This window comes from Cebus imitator, unplaced genomic scaffold, assembly GCF_001604975.1.
Source record: "Cebus imitator isolate Cc_AM_T3 unplaced genomic scaffold, Cebus_imitator-1.0 Scaffold0, whole genome shotgun sequence".
Classification (NCBI taxonomy): Eukaryota; Metazoa; Chordata; class Mammalia; order Primates; family Cebidae; genus Cebus; species Cebus imitator.
In genome coordinates this window covers 6226739-6249678 of record NW_016107315.1, presented here as the reverse complement: position 1 = coordinate 6249678, position 22940 = coordinate 6226739, and the positions used below count along the sequence as shown (strand labels likewise).

The 22940-nt window shown below is 41.8% G+C and overlaps 1 protein-coding gene across 42 annotated transcripts in view; it reads right to left on the bottom strand.

Moving 5' to 3' along the window:
* MAP4 (microtubule associated protein 4) overlaps positions 1-22940 on the bottom strand; it is a 227820-nt gene that overhangs the window by 48378 nt on the left and 156502 nt on the right. For 22 of the 42 annotated variants that reach the window (XM_017517362.1, XM_017516045.1, XM_017516332.1 and 19 more), the window contains exons 5-9: positions 18707-18820; positions 15784-15906; positions 12837-13967; positions 11718-11840; positions 5369-8740 (exon numbers count right to left, since the gene is read on the bottom strand). In XM_017517362.1, coding sequence (XP_017372851.1) covers positions 5369-8740; positions 11718-11840; positions 12837-13967; positions 15784-15906; positions 18707-18820 — 4863 coding nt within the window. The remainder of the gene's footprint in view (positions 1-5368; positions 8741-11717; positions 11841-12836; positions 13968-15783; positions 15907-18706; positions 18821-22940) is intronic. The other 20 variants (XM_017517442.1, XM_017517517.1, XM_017517571.1 and 17 more) reach the window with 3 other exon arrangements.

Below are 22940 nucleotides of genomic sequence, written 5' to 3'. Positions count from 1 at the left end.
AAGATGGGGTTTCACCATGTTGGTCAGGCTGGTCTTGAACTCCTGACCTCAGGTGATCTGCCCACCTTGGCCTCCAAAGTGCTTGGATTACAGGCGTCAGCTACCACGCCCAGCCAAAAAGTCTATTTTATATTTACTAATTGTCAGCCTTTATCTTTTTGTTTTTAAGTACCTAAAACTTCTGGAAGCTTTTGAAGCAAGACTAAGAAAAGCAGGAGTCTTAGAAACATGAAGACTTTGATTCACATTCTGACCCTGGCACTTCAGCTATGTGACTTTGACAGCCTCCAGTTTCTCACTTGGAAAATGGAGATAATCTTTAATAGTATTGGTTTATGTGTGTGTGTGTGATCTATTTATCTACCTATTTCTAGATAACCAGGCAAATTATATTAACTCAATAGTTGGTAGGTATCATTATTATTATTATGAGATGGAGTCTCACTCTCTCCCCCCCAGGCTGGAGTGCAGTGGCGTGATCTCGGCTCACTACCACCTCTGCCTCCTGGGTTCAAGCCATTCCCCTGAGCCTCCCAAGTAGCTGGGATTACAGGCGTGTGCCATCACACCCAGCTAATTTTTCTATTTTTTTTTTTGAGATGACATTTTTAGAGACTTTTTTTTTTTTTTTTTTGTAGAGATGAGGTTTCGCCATGTTGGCCAGGCTGGTCTCAAACTCCTGACCTCAGGTGATCCAGCCACCTCAGCCTTCCAAAGTGTTAGGATTACAGGCGTGAGCCACCATGTTCGGCCAGTGCTATTATTATTAACACCCAGGATTAGTTAGAGGTACTATTATTTTTGTTAACCACTAAAAATATCTTTTTATTTTATTTTATTTTATTTTATTTTTTTGGAGATAGAGTCTCAGTCATTCTATCACCAAGGCTGGAGTGTAGTGGTATGATCTTAGCTCACTGCAACCTCTGCCTCCTGGGTTCGAATGAGCAATTCTCCTGCCTCAGTCTCCTGAGTAGCTGGGATTATAGGGATGCACCACCAAGCCTGGCTAATTTTTGTATTTTTAGTAGAGATTGGGTTCCACCACGTTGGCCAGGCTGGTCTCACACTTCTGACCTTAAGTGATCTGCCTGCCTCGGCCTCCCAAAGTGCTGGGACTACAGGTGTGAGTCATTGTGCCCGGCCAACACCACTTATAATATCTTTACTGTCCAAACAATGGAAACCATGGATGACAGACACCATTTGACCACAAGACAAATGAGAATAAGATAGGTGAGAATCTGTGGCCATCTGTGGGCAGGGCAGTTAACATGAATAATTCAAAGTAAGGAACAAAAATAAACACCAGTGATGAACTAACACTTGAACACGTGAAAGACATATTACGCTGTTGCATAGAAAAACTTAATATGCAAGACAAACTCTACCTAGGATAATCTAGAAACAGTAACTTCAAGAAATATATTGAATGGATTCATTTTTCTTCTATGAAGCTATACAATAAATAAGAATAGTCAGGACAACTCTGAAAAATAACAGGGCAAGGGGTCAGGCTAGCCCTGTTACATGTTAAAATATATTATGAAGCCTGATGGAAAGATCAACGGATCAGGAAAGAATGTCCAGAAATAGACCAAATACATGCAGGAATTTAGAGCATGACAAAGGTGGCATTTCAGTGGAAGATAGATTATAAACACGATAGTGAGATGACCAAGTAACCCTGCCTCACATCTTATGAACAAAACATATAAAAAAAAATAAAACCAGAAGCCCACAAACAAGTAAGCAAATTCTAGACTGGCCAATGATTTAAAATGTAAAAACATTAATAGAAGAGAAGATAATTCTTTTTTGTAAGACGGAGTCTTGCTCTTGTTGCCCAGGCTGGAGTGCAATAGCGTGATTTCGGCTTACTGCAACCTCTGCTTCCAGGGTTCAAGCGATTTACCTGCCACAGTCTCCCAAGTAGCTAGGATTACAGGTGCCTACTGCCAGCTAATTTTTGTATTTTAGTAGAGACGGGGTTTCGCCATGTTCGAGATCACCAGGCTGGCCTCGAACTCCTGACCTCAGGTGATCCACCCGCCTCAGCCTCCCAAAATGCTGGGATTACAGGCATCAGCCACCGTGCCCAGCCAAGGAAATATTTTTATAATTTCAGAACATGGATGGCTTTTATAAACTTGATAATACATGAAGAAGTCATTTTAAAAACCAAATATTAGCCAGGCATGGTGGCGTATGCCTGTAGTCCCAGCTACTTGGAAGGCTGAGGCAGAAGAATTGCCTGGACCTGAGAGATGGAGGTTGCAGTGAGCCGAGATTGCACCACTGCACTCCAGCCTGGTGACAGAGTGAGAATCTGTCTCAAAAAAAAACAAAAAAACAAAAAAACACAAACACACAAAATAAATCTATGCCAAGAAATAATTTTTCACCTATTAGATCAGTACACATAACCAAAATAAATCACAGTAGTAGAGAAAGACAGGGAAACAGGTACTCGCCTAGAGGGTGGGAGTAGAGATGTACCTTTCTCTACAAAGGACATCTCTGCAGGCCTATAGAGAGCAATATGGAAACACCCATCAAAATTATGGTTACGTATTTTTCAAACCAGAGATTCTTCTTACTCTGGAGCCCCTTTTTATTAGACACACATGCATGAGTATGACATCATGTAAATATAAACATAGTTTATGTACCATATTTTTAATGGAAAAAAGTTGGGAAACACCTAAATTTGCATCAGTAAAGAAGTACTACAATACATTAGTATATACCCATATAATGAAATGGTATACAGCTATCAAGAAAAAATAAGTCTTATCTAGAGACATGCACCAGAAAAATGATTTTTTTTTTTTTTTTGAGACGGAGTTTCGCTCTTGTTACCCACGCTGGAGTGCAGTGGCACAACCTCGGCTCACCGCAACCTCCGCCTCCTGGGTTCAAGCAATTGTCCTGCCTCAGCCTCCCGAGTAGCTGGGACTACAGGCGTGTGCCACCATACCCAGCTAATTTTTGTATTTTTAGTAGCGACAGGGTTTCACCATGTTGACCAGGATGGTCTCGTCTCGATCTCTTGACCTCGTGATCCACCCACCTTGGCCTCCCAAAGTGGTGGGATTATAGGCGTGAGCCACCACACCCAGCTGAAAAAAGATTTTTTAAAAAAAACAAGGCCCCTTTCTTTATACTGATTTCAAAAGATCTCTTTAAACATTAAGTTTAAAAAGAATGGCACACATCAGTATGTATGTATACATCTCATTTATATGAAATCAGGAAATACATATGTCATTACTTATTATACATAAATTGTCTGGAAGGATATATAAAATATTGTGAACACTGGCTGCCTCTGGAGAGGGAAAACTGGAAGGGGTTTAATGGAGGGAGGCCAACTTACATTTTACTGTATACTCCTTTTTACCATGTGAATGTATTAACTAACCTATTCAACAATTTTGAAAAAATTTTTTAACTACTAAAAAAAGTACACATTGTCCTTAGGGAAAAGGTATGGTTGAATTTAGAGAAGAAAGAATAAATTTTGTCCAAAACCGATTATCCTTCCCATAGCCACTCTGTAAGGCCACGGCTAATAGTCTCTGTGCCTTGCCTCACCCAGGCAGGGCCCCAAAAGTTCTGCAGCACTTGTCTTGCTTCTTCAAGAACAACAAATCCTCTTTTTGTATTTCTTTGGAAATACTGAGCACAAAGAGATGGCTAGGATTTCACAGAAATTACATGTTAACCTTTGGATCACTGCTGAAACTAAAGAATGGGTCTAGAAACCAAAAGGAAAGAACTGGATAGAACGCTGGAAATCTTAATGAATGCTGGAAAACGCTCTACATACTACTTCATTTTCTGTCTTGGTAATAGGGTAGCTAATAGAAGATAAAAACAGAGAAGATGAGAATGTTTTATGCAAATAACAATCTTTAGCATTCTTTACTCACACAGCAGTATTCCTTAGTGGGTACAAATTCATGCATAGAACAAGCTTTACCCAAAAGAACAAGTCCATACCATGCAGAACACAATCCCATGATGAAACCTCTCCAAAAGCCTGACTGGCTACTAAAACCAATTGGTGTTTTTTTAAATTCTGGAGTTAGTAGATACATCATGCAAGCTGGGAAACAGTGATTAAGAAATAGTGTCACTTGTAGGCTGTGAAAAACCTCAAAGACAAGGAAACCTTTTTTGAAAGATTCAGGGAGGCCACGATTAAATGTATACTTTTTGGAGGATTTGGGGGTGGGGGGAAACAGTGCTACCATTTCTAAATCTTTTTTTTTTTTTTGAGAGGGAGTCTCACTCTGTCACCCAGGCTGGAGTGCAGTGGTGTCATCTGGGCTCACTGCAACCTCTGCCTCCTGTGTTCAAGTGATTCTCCTGCCTCAGCCTCCTCTGTAGCTGGGATTACAGGTGCCCGCTACCATGCCTGGCTAATTTTGGTATTTTTAGTAGAGACGGGGTTTCACCATGAGACCAGGTCAGGCTGGTCTCAATCTCCTGACCTCAGGTGATCCACCCACTTCGGTCTCCCAAAGTGCAGGGATTACAGGCGTAAGCCACAGCAACCGGCCTCATTTCTAAATCTTAAAGGAACCATCTTCTTAATCTCATTCCAATTACTTGACTGATTAGAGCCCAAAAGGGTAAAATTATGAGAAACACAACATGGGCAAGTTTTACTGACTATGTTTGGTGGACATAGACTACGCCCAAAACTCAAACTCATATGCAACTGTGGGCCAAGGGATATAAACAACAGACTGGTCAAAAATGTATCTGTATTATTAAGAGATCATTTTCCACTACTAAAAACATAAATAAATCTGTGCCTACCAATGCTGGTTTGAGGTCACCATTTCCTCATAAGGAGGTAGACTGATTTCATTTAACCTAAAAGCAATTTGGATATTTAGTCCCACCAGCACAAGCCACACATGCAGTGAAAAAAATCTCATGCATATAGTTAGACATAAAATATTTTTTCTTTTCTCCTGTGAATCCTTATATCAAGTAATGATTAAAATTTAGCTGTAAACTTTATACATAGGAGGCACAATTTAAAAAAAATTAAGAAATGGATGATGATAGGTCTTCTGTTAGACAATTCATTGAAAATTCAACTTCCCCTAAAATTCAACGTTCAGTGCTGGGTAAAAAGGCATGCAACCAAGTTACCAGCCTCCTCAAGCTGGACACAAGGAGCACACTGGCTGCAGAAAACACACAACAGCAGTTACAGGTTTCATGCTGGCAAACCAATGATTAACAAGGATGATTAGAGTCTGGATGGAGCCAAGGCACGAGCTCTTTGCCTTTTTGATGCTGACTCAAAAGCCACAAGCACACACATTTCCGCACGGCAGGTTCATACCAGTGGACTTCAGTTGCTTATATCTCTCTTGTTCCTGGATTGTAGACTTTGGCAAAAGTGGAGTAAGTCCACGGGACTTGGTGGGTCTCATGTAGCCTTTCATTGGTTCTGTCATTCTGCTTTTATCTTCCTTTTTCCCTTCTCCCAGTGTCTTTGATTCAGATTTTTCTGTCATTTTCTGAGGTGTCTCTGAGATCTTATCTTTGGGTTCTGGGAGTCGAACACCCTTGGAAGCAGTCATTATTACTAACTTATCCGCCACATCTGAAGGAGGAGCTTCGGCTTTGCTATGTAAGAAATCTGACCTGATTTCTGGTGTTGGCAAGGAAACACTTTCCAATTCCATGATTTTACAAGTCAGACTAATCCCTTTCAATTTATCATTTTCACTTTTTGGAGACAAAAGAGTCAGATTTACCTGCTTATTCAAACTATCTGTACCCTTGGAATTTCTATCTTGAGCATTTTGGTCCTCACAAAAACTGAGCTTTTGTGCTTTGTCTTCTAGTAAGTCAGGAAGTTGAACTGGGGCAGACCCTTCTTTAGTCTCTTTCTCTTCGTTCACTAAATGTGCTGGGAAATTACCTCTATCTGCATATGCTTCTAGGGCTCCGACCTCTCTTGGTAGGCTCTGATCTTCTACTGGCACTCCAGGAAGGAAGTGACGTTTTGCTAGTGCTGTGACTTTCTCTACTGAATGCTTAGATGCACCATTGTGCACTGACTCATATTCTCCTACCACATGCCCTTCATCGATCCCTGCTTCATTTTTCATGGAATCAGCAAGCTCACCTTTATTCTTAAGAGAGTTATCTCCATGACTGTTAACTGTTTCTATGGCTGCTGTAATAGGCAGAGCAACTCCTCCTGTGCTTGTAGAGGGCACAACAGCAGAGGGAGGCTTGGGTCTTTCTTGACCTGGGACTCCATCTTTGGTATAGTTATCTACTACTAATGATTTAGAAATCTGGGCTGGGGTTATCTCTTGCCCATTTTTTGCCAAGGTATCTGGAAAGGAATCACTTTCCTTTACTACTTGAGAAGTAGGAGTGGGCAGTTTTTCACAGGCTGCTGATTTCAGAACCTCTAGAGGAAATGACTTATTCATCAGCTCTGATGGTGTTCTGGGACAGGTAAATGTAATATTTCTATTTTCGTCCATATAGGCCATTCCTTCCATTCCCTGGTCCCCTGTGGTTTCCATGGGAACATGTATTTTTGTTGCATCTATCTTATTCTCCAGAATGTGTTTCTCAGGAGAACTATTTTTAACCTTTTTACTTTTTCCATCATTACTCCTTTTACTTGGTTTGTCAGCTACTGCAGTGTGTCTATTGGCTGCATCTGTCTCATTCTCCTCAGATAGTACTGAAGGAACAAATCCTGCTCCCTGGATTTGCTCTTGGCAGTTCACATCTGTCACCTTGGCAGCTGGTTCAGTAACAGCAGAAGCCTTGACTGTACTTGTTTTGCTTTCCTCAAGAGTCCCAAGCTCAACAAAATTAACCTCAACATTTCCACACTTTCTGTCAACTGCTTTGACTGTGGGTGTACCTGCTATATGTAAGAACAACAAATCATGTGTTTTGGGGAAAGTAAGTCCTAATTCCTCGCTTTTATGGGGAATACTACCAGCAACTCCGTCCTTTCCTTCAAAAGGTGGGTTGAGGATTTCTTCCTTCCTCTCCATTTTAGCAGGCTGTGTGGAATAATTATTTCGAAACTTTCTGCTTTTGCCTTCATTGCCTCTCTTTTTAGGCTTTTCAGAAATCCAGGGAGCTGTCTCATGATCCTTCCAAGGACATTTTCCTTCCTTGCTCTGGTTACTGACACTCATATCTTTGACTCCATCTCCTGTTTCTGTCCTAACACCAGAAGTCTGAGTCATGTCTGATTTACTTTCCAAGGGAATCAATGCCTGCAGGGTGTCTGCCACCTTAAGCTGAGTAGTTTCTTTAGGCTCCCCTATCACTGCTGCCTCCATGAGATCACTCATAGTGCCTGGTTGCTTTGAATAATTCAGCCCCAGCTCCTCACTCTTATCCTGAGTAGCCATTCCTTCAGTTTTAGGGACTGGCTCACTCTGTATGAGGACAGCCCTTCCTTCCTTCTGGCTGTCCAGAAGAAACGGCAGCTCAGATTTTGCTTTTACCTTCCCAGAATCTGTTCTCATTTTCCCAGAACTTCCCCTTCCCTTCCTGCTTTTGCCATCACCTGCCATTCTCTTAAATGGTTCATTCTCTAGCCCAGGGACCTGTACCATCACTTGGCCCTGCAGCTGCTCAGAAGTAAAGATGCTAATCTCTTGTCTTTGCTTGGGAAAAGCTTCCTTTTTTAGTTCTTTATCCTCTCCAGCTCCTTCAGGAAACTCTTTCTGTTTGACATTCTGCAGTTTAGTCATTTTGCTTTCACTATTCCCTTCTTTTAGATTACATTCTAATAGATTACTTGCTATCAAATTTGGTAGTTCTTTTGCTGCTGTGGGTTTTAAAACTATACCCATAACCTCTTGGTCCAAGAGAGGACAGCAACTCTCTTTGAGTGTGCTATCCAAATGAGTTTCTACATTGTATGCTGAAACTTCTGCTAGGGGCCCTTTCAGATTTAGAGGGCCTACTAACTGGCTTTTATCTACAGGAATCTTCAGGTCGGGTGCAGGCTGTGGTTTGTATTCATGTTGCTTCAGCAATTTCTTGTCTTGGCTTTGTGGTACTGACTTGTTACCTTTGCTCTCTTCATCTTCTCTCAGTGTGGACTGAGAACTTACTGCAGTTTCTGGGGGTTCTTCTGAAGGACATAAAGGAATTCTGAGGCTGTCTGAGACAAAGTTCTCAGCTACCAGTCTGGCTGCACTAGAGTCAACTACACATTCCCTTTTCAAGTTTTCTCCAGATACAAGTCCATATTCTGTACTCATAGTGGTAGGTTGGCTGGGAAGAACACCTGCTTTTTGTGTGTCAGCTGGAAAGGGATGACCTTTAGGCTTATCTGCATTGTCATCATTCCAAGGTCCTCCAGCCCGGGGTTGAGAGTATCTCTTTTGTTTTGGTTTCTTCTTCTTTTTCTTCATCATCATTGGTGTGCTTTCTATATCCCAGGACTCCCTGCCAAGATCCCTCTGGGGTTCAAGTGAGTCAACATGAATACTTTTCCTTTGGTTCCTAGGTTCACCACAGGAGGATGAACTAGAGACCCAACCTGACTCAGACAAAGAGCAGTGGCCCAGCCTGTGATCAAGAGTCTTCCATGGAGGAGGGCCTCCCAGCAGCTCAGGAGGGACCCTGGCAGGCTTGGGCCGGGCTGACCTGTGGTCACTGGGTCTGCAAGCTTGTTTGGCTTGTGTGGGAGGGGTACCGGAAAACATGAAGTTGGCTAAAATTCCAAACAAAAAACTCCTTGTTATTGTTTCTTAAAAACAAAACAAACAAACAAAAAACCCCAGATAATAGCTCATTTAAGCAGACTATTTTCACCAATCCATATATTACTTAATGTAATTTGCTCAGGAAAAGTTTTTTTCTAAAACATCTCTCACTTTTAACTGGTGCTAGCAAAAATATTTAACATAGATCATCATCTCAGGTAAATATTGTTTTCAAACATATTTATAAAATATTTGAAATACTTCATTTCAGACATAGCAGGACTGAACTTTAAAAAATGAAATATTTTGGGCTGGGCACCGTGGCTTATGCCTATAATCCCAGCACTTTGGGAGGCTGAGGTGGGTGGATCACAAGGTCAGGAGTTCAAGACCAGCCTGATCAACATGGTGAAACCCTGTCTCTACTAAAAATACAAAAAAAATTAGCCAGGCGTGGTGGCGCGTGCCTGTAATCCCAGCTACTCAGGAGGCTGAGGCAGGCGAGTTGCTGGAACCCAGGAGGCAGAAGTTGCAGTAAGCCAAGATCGTGCCATTGCATTCCAGTCTGGGTGACAGAGCAAGAATCTGTCTCAAAAAAAAAAAAAAAAAAAGAAAGAAAAGAAAAGAAATGTTTCAAATCTTCTAACCTCTAAAATAAGCACTTACTGCCTGTAAATCTCATCTGATTTATATTGGTCATTATTAGTGCTTGCCTCTTTTTTGGTGAAATTTATTAGTTGCTTCAGTTAAATATACATGATTTTGGACAGAATTTATAATTCTAAGAGTTGGTCATCAATATTAAACTAATACTTGTCAAACAAATCAGATGGATTCTGGGAACTAGATCAGAGGTCCACACCTAAGTCACTTCACACACATAAACAAAATATAATGAATCCACATTTTGGTCAGAGAAAAATTTTCATCATTTCAGAACAAAAGCATCCTACTTCGAAAGACAAGTATGTTAAATTTCAACGTTCTGCTCCTAAATGTACTTCCCAAAAGACAGAGAAATACATACAATGTTAAGTAGGATAATTAATTTCAACAATTAAGATGAGCACCTTTGGAAGAGCTTCAGCAGGTGATCTGGTCCAACCTGCCTCCAAGTTAATATGGATCCAAGATCCTGGAAAGAGTCTCATTAAGAGCAGGTGTATGCCAGCTCCTGTAAAGTCTGACCCAATAAACTGATTTCCAGGAGTATTATAATATGCAAATTGTATCTTTCATTCTTGTCCTTTTCTTTCCAATATCATCTAAATTCTACCGTTTATTTAATATCTTAGGTTAATTATTGCATCGCTCAAAAAATTGCTAGGCTAAAACACCCCACAGCATTTATAAAATTTAATTCAGCAATTACTCCGCAGCTATTCAATGCCATCTTTTATGCTATTTTATTCAATTATTATGTAAATCTTGAGTTTCAGAGTTCATGCCTGAGAACTTCTCTCTTCATTCAGGTTATAATATAATAATTCGGGGGCAAAGACTGGGACTTAAATATCTATGTGCCTTAACATGGTGTATTTTGTACAAAATAAGCATTTGATTTATTGTGCTAGATAGTGTGCAAAGTACTAGAGATTCTAAGTAAAATAAGTCATGGCCCCTGCCCTCAGGATGTCCATATTCCAATCACAGTCACAGAAAAGTAAACAGAAAATCAAGTTGATAACCATATACATATGCTTTTGGCTTATCAAAACCAGGTAATCTTAAAATTCACCAAATAATCAGATTTTAAGTTGGAAAGTATCTTAGAGAGTACCTCTCACATTTTAATAACAATTAGAATTATCCAAGGATCTTATTAAAATGCAGATTATAATTACAAAAGCCTGAGGTAGAGCCCAAAATTCTGCATTTCTAACAGGCTCTCAGGCATTGGAGATGCTGTTGGGCCACGGAACACTGTAACTAATAAGGCTCTAGAGATCATTTGACCAATTAATTTATCTTATAGCTGAGTAAACTGAGATATGGGCAAGTTATGTAACTTGCCTAAGAGCACACAGGATAGAGTAATGAACAGCTGAACTGGATCAAATTTTGGTGTCGTTTCTTCACTATGAAAACAGTGGAGATTCACTGGGGGGAGGGAGAAAAAAAACAGAAAAAATAAGAAAACAGTGGAGAAGGCCGGGTGCAGTGACTCATGTCTGATAATCTCAACACTTTGGGAGGTAGAGGCAGGCAGATCACCTGAAGTTAGGAATTCGAGACCAGCCTGGCAAACGGGGTAAAACCCTGTCTCTACTAAAAACACAACAATTAGCTGGGTATGGTGGTGCATGCCTGTAATCCCAGCTACTTGGGAGGCTGAGGCAGGAGAATCGTCTGAACCCGGTAGGCAGAGGTTGCAGTGAGCTGAGATCACACCAGTGTACTCCAGCCTGGGCGACAGAGCAAAACTCTGTCTCAAAAAAACAAGCAAACAAACAAAAAACAGTAAAGGAAAAAAAATTTAGGTGTCCTGATTTGCTGTAGTAGTAATTTTAAAAGATATAACAGGCCAGGCGCAGAGGCTCATGCCTGTAATCCCAGGACTTTGGGAGGCCAAGGCAGGCAGAACACGAGGTCAGGAGATCGAGACCATCCTGGCCAAAATGGTGAAGCCCTGTTCTACTAAAATACAAAACACTAGCCAGGCGTGGTGGCATGTGCCTGTAGTCCCAGCTACTCAGGAGGCTGAGGCAGAGGAATCACTTGAACCGCAGGAGGCGGAGGTTGCAGTGAGCTGAGATCGCGCCACTGCACTCCAGCCTGGTGATAGAGCAAGACTCTTTCTCAAAAAAAAAGATATAACAAGCTGCCTTTCTGTCTAAACAAGATAAAATCTGTCTAAGAGAATTAACTTCATAAACTATACTGCTAATTACCACCATACAACAGGGAACTAGAGACAATGTCTACCATCACTACTCCATTGCCCCTAATTTGTTTCAAAGAGTTCCTTTTGTTTTCCTAACTTACCTGAGATCTCTGAAGAAAGCTCAGAAGGTTGACTGTTGCATGGTTTCTTTTCCTCTAATTTTTCTAACACAGAGTCTTCATTGGCTGGCAAGCTGCACTTTTCCCCCATATCTGTGACGGGTTCTAAAGGTAGCAACAAAAAGCACACATGTTTCAGAGAAGCACTATTTCAGCCATTTTCCACCTGCCAGAAATTGAATATGGGATTCGTTTCTAAGGAGTTCTCCTACAAGGGGCAGCAGAGAAGTAAAGTGGTAGTTGGAAACTGAAGTTGGGAGAGTTTGTCATCTTTTTTTTTTTTTGAGACGGAGTCTTGTGCTGTCGCCCAGGCTGTAGTGCAGTGGCGCGACCTCGGCTCACTGCAATCTCTGCCTCCTGGCTTCAAGCAATTCTCCTGCCTCAGCCTCCTGAGTAGCTGGGACTACAGGTGTGGGCTGCCATGTCCAGCTAAGTTTTTTTGTATTTTTAGTAGAGATGGGGTTTCACCATGTTGGCCCAGATAGTCTTGATCTCCTGACCTCATGATCTGCCCGCCTCGGCCTCCCAAAGTGCTGGGATTATAGGCGTGAGCCACCGTGCCCAGCTTGTTTTGTTTTTAAGATGGGAAAAATAATAAATGTTTGTAAGTTGGTGGGAATGATCCAATGGAAAAGGATTTAAATTGGTGAGGGGCAAAAAATGAGGAAAATACGCAGGGCAATATATCAAGTAGGAAAAAGGAGATGGAATCTACTGCAAAATGAGAGGTTGGTCTTAATTAGGAGCAGGAACAGTTTACTTATAAAAAACAGGAGCATTTTCATAAGCAGAGTCCATGGATACAGACACAAGTAGCTGGGTAGGTAAAAGAATAAAAGTTTGTGGATGTTCTATTTTATTGCTTGAATTATCTGAAAGAAAAACAGGACAATCAGCAGAGAATGAAGACAGAAAAGGTAGGTGTTAGAGGTGGGAGGAGGGAAAAGGTGAGAAAGAGTTGTCTAGGAGAGCAGGAGTATGAATAAACTTGCAAAGTACAGCGTGACTGTCTGTACTTTACCTGGCATGATGTTTGTCCTTAGTCTTCTTGAGACTACACCCTGGTAGAGAAAAATACTGAGAGTAAGCACAAGTACATACCTGGTGAAATCATCAAAGTAGGTGCAGCTGACTGCCCCGAATCCTGCAGAGATTCTAAAAGGGAATCCTCACTTATTCCTTTTTGTGTTTGTGCAATTTCCATGTCTTTAATTGGAACTGATGTTGCCTCTGTTTCTGAGAGTGGTGTAACATCTTTGGCTGGAGTCACATTGTTGGCCGGGGTCAGAACCCCATCCTTAGCCAGGGCTGCTTCTGTTTTGGGTGCTGGGACCTGGTCCTTAGTCAGGACCACCTCTGTTTCTGGAGGCAGACATACGTTCTTCATGAGAACTACTTCTGTTTCTGGAGGTGGAGTCACATCCTTGCCCAGAGCCATTTCTGTTTCTGACAGTGGAGACAGGTCCTTCTTCAACGAGGCCACTTCTTTTTCTGTGGACGGAGCCACATGCTTGCCCAGGGCCACTTCTGTTTCTGGGAGTTGAGCCATGTCCTTGACTGGGGCCACCTCTGCTTCTAAAGGCAGTGCTTTATCCTTGGTCAAGAACACATTGGTTTCTGGGGGCTGTGCCATGTCGATAGCCAGGGCTACCTCTGTTTCGGAGGACAAAGCCACTTTCTCAGTGGAGGATGTTTCTGAGGATGATATAATGTCTTTAGCCTGTGCCACCTCTATTTCTGAGGGTAACGCCAAACCCTTGGCTGGGGCTATCTCATTTTCTTTCGGTGGTTCCATGTCCTTGGAAGAAGCCAAGTCCATTTTTATAGGAGGTGCCCTCTCTGTTTCTTTGAACAGTGTCACATTCTTGGCTGGGGCTATCCCTGTTTCTGTGGGAAGTACCACATGCTTGGCCAAAGACATATCTGTTTCTGTGGGCCATCCGACATCCTTAACTGGGGTCACTTCTGTTTCTATGGGTAGTTCCATGTCCTTGACTGGGGCCATATCTGATTCCATGGATGGCTGTGTGTCCCTGGCCAGAGTCACATCTAATTTGGTGGGTGGTTCCATATCTTTAGCCAATGCCACTTCTTGTGCCATGTCCTTGGTGACAGCTATATCTGTTTCTTTAGATGGTGCCATATCCGTAGTATTCAGTCCCATCATTATTTCCAGTGCTTGTGCTGGTGGCCTCTCTTCTTCTGATGCCATTTCTATTTCCTTGGCTAGCTCTAAAGGAAAAAAATTGGAAATTTAGGACACATCATTGTCTACTCATACCTTTGCATTAAAAATGTTTACTTTCTTCAGGCATAAGAGTATTTGGGTTTTGTGACCATAAGACTGTACACATAACTAAGAAGCTAATGTCAAGTAACCTATTCTGCCTACTCTTTGACAGTCTCAACACTTGGAAGAATAAGATGTAAGATAGTAGGAGGACAAGTAGTGGAGGAGAAAAGGCAAAGAAGAGAGAAAACACAGGCTTAAAAAAAAAAAAAAAAAAAACACGTGCACAGAATTAGTATTAGAAAGAGAATCTGTGGGACAACAGGTCAGTCATGCTTCCTATCAAGAAAAATCCCAGAGTTCTAAATCTGTACTGAATTTTTTCTTTTTGAGATGGGGTCTCACTCTGGGTTGCCCAGGATGGAGTACAGTAGCATGATCTTGGCTCCAGGGTCCAAGTGATTCTCCTGTCTCAGATACCTAGTAGTTGGGATTATAGGTGCCCACCACCATGCCCAGCTAATTTTTTTCTTTTAAGAGATGGAGTTTCACTCTTTCACCCAGGCTGCAGTGCAGTGGCATGATCTCAGCTCACTGTAACCTCCACCTTCTGGTTTCAAGCAATTCTCCTGCCTTGGCCTCCCGAGTAGCTGGGAATGCAGGTGCCTACCACCACACTTGGCTAATTTTTGTATTTTTAGTAGAGATGGGGTTTCACCATGTTGGCCATGGCCAGGCTGGTCTCAAACTCCTGACCTTGTGATCTGCCCACCTTGGCCTATCAAAGTGCTGGAATTACAGGTATGAGCCCCTGTGCCCGGCCCAATTTTTGTATTTTTTGTAGAAAGGGGGTTTCACCATATTTGTCAGGCTGGTCTGAAACTCCTGACCTCAAGTGATCTGCCTGCGTCAGCTTCCCAAAGTGCTGCGATTACCGGTGTGAGCCACCACACCCAGCCGCAAATCTATACTGAATTTTTAAAAATTCAGATACCTAATACAATGAAAATGTGATGTAAAAAACATATATATATATTAAAAAAATAAAAAATTTTATTTATTTGCCCATTAACCCAAAGTGTTGTAGTTCAATAATTCCTCCAGTGGTGACTGTGACAGTTCTGAAAAAAAATTTTTTTTGAGACAGAGTCTCGCTCTGTTGCCAGGCCGGAGTGCAGTGGCGCAATCTCGGCTCACTGCAATCTCTGCCTCCCAGGTTCAAGTGACTCTCCTGCCTCAGTTTCCAAGTAGCTGGGACTACAGGCGTGTGCCACCACACCACTCAGCTAATTTTTGTATTTTTAGTAGATGAGGTTTCACCATGTTGGCCAGGATGGTCTCGATGTCTTGACCTTATGATCCACCTGCCTTGGCCTCCTAAAGTGCTGGGATTATAGGTGTGAGCCACTGCACCCAGCCTAAAATCTTTTTTTTTTTTGAGACAGAGTCTTGCTCTGTCATTTGGGCTGGAGTACAGTGCATGATCTCAGCTTACTGCAACCTCCACTTCCTGGGTTCAAATTCCCCTGCCTCAGCTTCCCAAGGAGCTGGGATTACAGGCACCTGCCACTACGCCCAGCTAACTTTTTGTATTTTTAGTAGAGACAGGGTTTCACCATTGTGGCCAGGTTGGTCTCAAATTCCTGATTCACCCACCTCAGTCTCCCAAAGTGCTGGGATTACAGGTGTGAGCCACTGTACCCAACCAGTTCCAAAATTTTTATATCTGCTGTAAGCTGCTAAAAATATACCAAATGACTTATATTGATTATCAATACTGCAACCATTAACTGTTAAAGGGAGTCTCTAATATTTTACCTGCTGTTGGCTGAGGAGGTTCTGCACTGGCCTCTGGGGAAACAAAGGACTGTGAGTGTGGAGAGTTTAAGGCTTCCACAGACCACTCCTGAGGTACAACAGCTGTGTTGCAGGGAGACATACCTAATATTGAAACACAAACAAACACATTTTGAAACTTGGTAAACACTGGAAGCAAATGATATCTGATATTTAAAATCAGCTGCATATATTGCCAGGAAGATAGACTAATAAAAGCAATGCCAAAAAATTTTAAAGGAAACACTGCTGACATTCTTCAGGTTTTAGCTAGTTGTTAGTAGGTGGTATAGTATATCCCAATATGCCACTAATCAACATTCATTGTCTACCTTCTACAGGATAATATAAAGATTCAAAACATCAATCATTGAACTCTGGTTCTAATACCATAACCAACATAATATACTATAGTAAAGAATTTTTTGTGAGCCTTAATTTCTTCCTCTGCAAAATGAGATGAACACCTTTCTTTCCAATATTAGAAGACAATTTTACGAAGATACTTTGTAGCAGGTTTTTGTTGTTGTTTTTGAGATGCAGTTTCACTCTTTTGCCCAGGCTGGAGTGCAGTGGCATGATCTCAGCTCACTACAACCTCCACCTCCCAGGTTCAAGTGATTCTCCTGCCTCAGCCACCCAAGTAGCTGGGATTATAGGCATGTGCCACCTAATTTTCATATTTTGAAATTTTTATATTTTCATTACAGGCATGCCCAGCTAATTTTCATATTTTTATTTTATTTTATTTTATTTATTTATGAGATGGAGTCTTGCTCTTGTCACCCAGGCTGGAATGCAATGGCATGATCTCAGCTCACTGCAACCTCCGCCTCCCAGGTTCAAATGATTCTCCTGCCTCAGCCTCCTGAGTAGCTGGGATTACAGGCATCCTGTAATTTTTGTATTTTTAGTAGAGACGGGGTTTCACTAAGTTGGCTAGGTTGGTCTCGAACTCCTGACCTCAGGTGATCTGCCCACTTCTGCCTCCCAAAGTGGTGGGATTACAGGTATGAGCCACTGCACCTGGCCTCAAGTGATCCACCCGCCTTGGCCTCCCAAACTGCTGGCATTATAGGTGTGAGCCACCAAGCCCAGCTGGTTTTTTTTTGAGACTGGGTCTCACTCTGTTGTCTAGGCTGGGGTACAGTGGCATGATCATGGCTCGCTGCAGCCTCGACCTTCTGGGCTCAAGCAATCCTTCCACCTCAGCCTCCTGTAGGTATGTGCCACCATACCTGGCTGAATTTTAAATTTGTTTTGTAGGACAGGATCTCACTCTGTTGTCCAGATTGGTTTCAAATTCCTGGACTCAAGCAATCTTCCTGCCTCAGTTTCCCAAAGTGCTAGGGTTACAGGCATAAGCCACTGTGTCTGGCTGTAAATGAACAACTAGACAAATGTGGCTGGGTGCAAAGGCTTACGCCTGTAATCCCAGCACTTTGGGAGGCTGAGGCGGGTAGATCACTTGAGCCCAGGAATTCGAGATCAGGCTGGGCAATGTGGCAAGACTCCAACTCTACAAAAAATTACCCAGGCGTAGTGGTACATGCCTGTAATCCCAGCTACTCAGGAGATTGAAGTGGGAGGATCACATCAGTCAGGAAGTCAAGGCTGTAGTTAGCCTTGATTGCATCACTGTATTCCAGCCTGGGTAGGCCGAGTGAGACCCTGTCCCAAAAAAAAAAAAAAAAAAAAAAAAAAGGGAGATCACAGCCCAATTGTGAATCTGTGAGTTGTCTCCTTTGATTAATCCAAAGAGAGCCTTGTCACAGCCAGAGCCCCTAAATCTGACTTTCTTAGTGGTTAACTTCAAAGGTGATGTGTGAAAGGCCATGTTGTTTGGCATTAAACAACTAAAGGAGACTAGAATATGCCACCCCAAAATACGCTACTTTGACGTAAGAACATTTTTAAGCTGAAGGCTATTATTAGCCTGGAGATGGCACCATAGGAATCTACGTAGAAACCTTTACTAACTAGCTTTTACCTACCATTTACTTGCCTCCCAATATTTGCGGGCCCTAGAGACTCAAAAATATTTTTCCTTCATCTTGTCACTTCTCAAAAATTTTTTTTGAGATGGAGTCTTGCTCTGTCACCCAGGCTGGAGTGCAGTGGTGCAATCTTGGCCCACTGCAACCTCTGCCTCCCGGGTTCAAGCAATTCTCCTGCCTCAGTCTCCTGAGCAGCTGGGACTAGAGGCGCACATCAGCATGCCTGGCTAATTTTTTGTATTTTTAGTAGACGTGGGGTTTCACCATATTGGCCAGGCTGGTCTCGAACTCCTGACCTCATGATCCACCCACCTCAGCCTCCCAAAAGTGCTGGGATTACAGGCGTGAGCCACCGTGCGTGGCCTCAAAAAAAAATTTATCTTTTTTTTATTGAAGAAGCTACATAAGCTGGAATCGTAAAGCCACCTCTTGCAGAATTACTAATTCTCTAGGTACCTCTCATGCACGTATGAAATTCACATGTTAAACTTTAGTCTCTTCTTTCTTTTCTTTTTTTTTTTTTCAGATGGAGTCTTGCTCTGTCACCCAGGCTGGAGTGCAGTGGCTCAATACAACCTCTGCCTCCCAGGTTCAAGCGATTCTCCTGCCTCAGCCTCCCGAGTAGCTGGGATTATAGGCTAATGCCACCACGCCAGACTAAATTTTTTGTATTTTTAGTAAAGACGAGGTTTCACCATGTTGGTCAGGCTGGTCTTGAACTCCTGACCTTGTGATCCTTCCGCCTTGGCCTCTCAAAGTGCTGGGATTACAAGCAGAGCCACTGCGCCTGGCCTTTTTTCTTATTAATCAATCTTTTATTATTAAAGCCCTAGTCAGTGAACCTAAGATGAATAAAGGAAAAATTTTTTTCCTTCCCTACAGAATAAATCCATTTGGAGAAGCCATACCATAGCTGTCTTTCAAGGGATCACTTTGTCCTGTAAATATTGAAGAATTGCCTGTTCCACTGGAGATAAAGACCAAATCTGTCAGGCCATCATCACGGTACATCTTAAAGGGATCTGGAATAGAGAAGAAATCCAAAACTCATTCCTGGCGAATGCAACTAGAAAGATTAATATTTTTTTCTTTTTTTTCTTTTTGGGGTGGAGTCTTGCTCTGTTTTTTCTTTTTGGGGTGGAGTCTGTTCCCCAGGCTGGAGTGCAGTGGTGCAATTTTGGCTCACTGCAATTTCCACCTCCAAGGATCAAGTGATTCTCTGCGTCAGCCTCTTAAGTAGCTGGGATTACAGGTGCGTGCCACCATGCCTGGCTATTTTTTGTATTTTTTTTGTGTGGTAGTGATGGGGTTTCTCCATGCTGGCCAGGTTGGTCTCAAACTCCAGATCTCAAGTGATCTACCCGCCTCGGCCTCTCAAAGTGTTGGGATTACAGGTGTGAGCCACTGTGCCCAGCCAATATTTCTTATTATCCTATGATGAATATAGATGAGTTGTCAATAGTAAGTAAAATAAATTGAGATCATATGTGATTGTACATGGTAGAGAATCAATATTCACTCATTTGTTTGTTAATAATAAATATTCCCTTCTCTAAGATTTGGTTATATACATTAGATAGCCAACGAATGTATAAAACAAAAAGGGCAACTAATGCTCAACTGTGTAACAAACTAAGAGGTGAAAGTATATAAAACTAAATTTTCAATGTACATTTACATAACATTCATACTTTTTAAAAAGACAGAGCCATAAGAAGCTTTTAAAAAAACAAAAACAAGAAGGAATTTTTCACCTCATGGAGATGAAGAAAACTGAATTTCAAAACTGTCTGAATGGGACAAGATAAATAATTGGTATTCTGAGAGAAGAAATAAACTCTTGACTCAGGAGCTGGCATGAATAAAAGCACTCAAAACATCAGGTAAATTCTTTGTGCTTTTGTAGGCTTCTATTTTCTGAGGAGGGCTTTCAGAATGTATCTTATATCTCAATCACCCTGAAGGCTTATTAAAATGAAGATTGCTGGTTCCTGAGAATCTGCATTTCCAACTAGTTCCTGAGTACACTAACACATCACTTCCTTGAGACACTTTAATTGTCATAGACAGTTGCATAAAAGCCCAGGCCTTGAGAGAATGTTCATTTTCTTGCCTCTGAGGCAGCTATACCACTCTCTTTTTGTAAGGAATTTCAGGATTAGGGAAGACCACTGCATCAGGAAGTATGAACAAGCAGAAGGCAATACTGGGAAACTTGTTGAGACAACTTCTTCAGAAAAGCACAGGAGCCTAGAAAAGTGATGCACACCCTGGCTACTTGAGAGGCTGAGGTGGGAGGATCTTCTTGAGGCCAGGAGTTCAAGGCTGCAGTGCACTATCATATGGTGACTATGAATAGTCACTGCACTCCTATCTGGGCAACAATGCTAGACCTCCATCTTTAAAAACAAAAACACAGCCTGTTTTTTGTTTAAAAACAACAAGAAAGAAAACCCTTTTCAAAAAACAGAAAAATTGGCCAGGCATAGTTGCGGACCCCTGAAGTCCCAGCTACTCAGCAGGTGGAGGTGAAAGATCAGAGGTGGAGTCTGCGGTTAAGTCATGGTTGCACCACTGCGCTACAGCCTGAGTGACAGAGTGAAACTCCATCTCAAAATAAATAAATAAAAATAAAAACAAACAAACAAAAAAACCAAAATGAAATTAAAAAAAAAAAAAAAGAAGAGGAGGTAGAATATTAAAGAGACGATAAACATTCATTCTTCTCAGTTCTATATGTTTTGGGGTAGCTTGCTGTTTTCTCTGCCTCTCATACTTCCCCTGAGGGAAAATTGGATTCTTAAAGCATCTAAAAGAGTAAATGCTGTATGGTTTGCCCCTTAAGATGGGAGCTTACTAAATTACATGTAAAAATAGATGATCCTTACAGAGTTTTGTCATTTAGTCATTAATTTTTTCCTGGGTGCCTACCACGTGGCAGTTTTTTATGCTCTAAAAAACCCAAAGATGTACAAGGTCAGGGATGGGAACATTTAGCCACAGGATATATTTTGGTTCAAGTTAAGGGACATCTTTGGTTGGTAAGTATTTAAGCTGAGAACTAAAGTATTTAAGCTGAGAACTAAAGAACTGAGTGGTTATGAGGAGTGGGACAAACCTTCTCTCTCTCTACATTCCCTCTCATCTAATCCCACAGTTTAAAATTCCATCTATAGGTTGATAACACCTGAATTTATAGCTCAAGACTTCTAGACCTCTCCCCTTATTTTCAGACTTTTATGTAGCATGTTTCCAAATCTACTCCTTATATAGTCTTTCCATCTCTAATGGCATTCTATCCTTCTATCTTTTTTTCAAAAACCTTGGAGTCATCTTTTATTTTTATTATTTTGAATGGGGTCTCACTGTATTGCCCAGGCATGTCTCGAACTCCTGGGCTCAAGCTATCCTACCACCTCTGCCTCCCAAAGGGCTGGGATCATAGGTGTGAGCCATAACGCCCGGCAGGAGTCATCTTGGACCTCTCTTTTTCACACACCACAGCCAACCTACCAGAAAATCCATTGCACTTGACCTTCAAATATTCCCCAGAACCTATTTCTTCCCCAGCTCCATGACTAGCGTATCTCATAAGGTTGCAGTCAAGCGGTTGGCCAGGGGCTGTGGTGATCTGAAGACTTAATTGGGGCTGCAGAACCTGCCTGTAAGATGGCTTAGTCACATGGCTGTTGACTGGATGCCTCTGTTCCTCTCCCATGTGTGCCTCTCCATATCAGCTGGTTTTTGTCATGATGCATAAACCCAGAGTGATCAAAATGGAAGATACCATATTTTTTGTAATTTAATCAGAAATGACATCATTAGTTCTGCCATCTATTCTACTAATCACACAGACCAAGCCTAGTACAACATGGAAGGTGACTACACAAGGGTATGAATACCAGGAGGCAGGGATCATTGGGAGCCATTGGCAGTTGACTACCACATTCAACTTTTCAGGAAATTAAACTCTCCTGAATTTTTTTTTCCTACTTCAAAATAGGTCATTCCTTTGTTACCCTTGCTGGCTCCTCTTCTTCCTGATTTAAATTATTTATTTATTTATCACTTGAGCTCAGGTGGTTGAGGCTGCAGTGAGCTGAGATTGCACCAATGCACTCCAGCCTGGGTGACAGAGGGAGATTCTGTCTCAAAAAATAAAATAATGAACAAAATATGGTATATCCATACAATGGAATATTACATGTCCATAAAGAAAGTACTGATACATGCCACAAAATGCAGGACTCCTCAAAATGTTATGCTAAGTGGAAAAAAAAAGACACAAAGAAACTACATTATATGATTCCCTTTATATGAAATATCCAATGTAAGCAAATTTAAAGAGACAAATTGATGGTTGCTTAGCATTGTGGTGGATAGGGAGATGGAGGTGATATTTAAAAGACATAAAGTTTTTTTTGTGGTAACAAAGTGTTCTAAAATTGACTTTGGTTATTTATCTACCTGACTGACTGCCTGCCTTCCTACCTACCCACCTATCTACCTACATATCTATCAGGGATAGCAGCTGTGTGTGTTGCCCAGGCTAGAGTACAGCAGCATGATTCAAATTGCAGCTTTGAAGTGCTGGACTCAAGAGATTCCCCCACCCCAGCTTCCTGAGTAACTGGGACTACAGGCATGTGCTGCCACACCTAGCTAGTTTAAAAAATTTTTTGTAGAGACAGAATCTCATTATGTTGTTCAGGCTGGTCTCAAACTCCTTGCCTCAAGTGATCATCATGCCTATGACTCCCAAAATGCTGGGATTATAGGCACAAGTCACTGAACCTGGCTGAATTATACACTTTAAATGGGTAAACTATATGGTACCATGAATCACTGGCCAGGCACAGTGGCTTACGCCTGTAATGCCAGCACTCTGGGAGGCTAAGGTGGGCAGATCACTCGAGGTCAGGAGTTTGAGACCAGCCTGGCCAACATGGTGAAACCTTGTCTTTACTAAAAATATAACAAATCACAAATCAGTCAAGTGTGCGGGGCACCTGTAATTCCAGCTACATGGGAAGCTGAGGCAGGAGAATCGTTTGAACCCAGAAGACAGAGGTTGCAGTGAGCCAAGATCGCACCACTGTACTCTAGCCTGGGCGCCAGTGCAAGACTCCGTCTCAAAAAAAA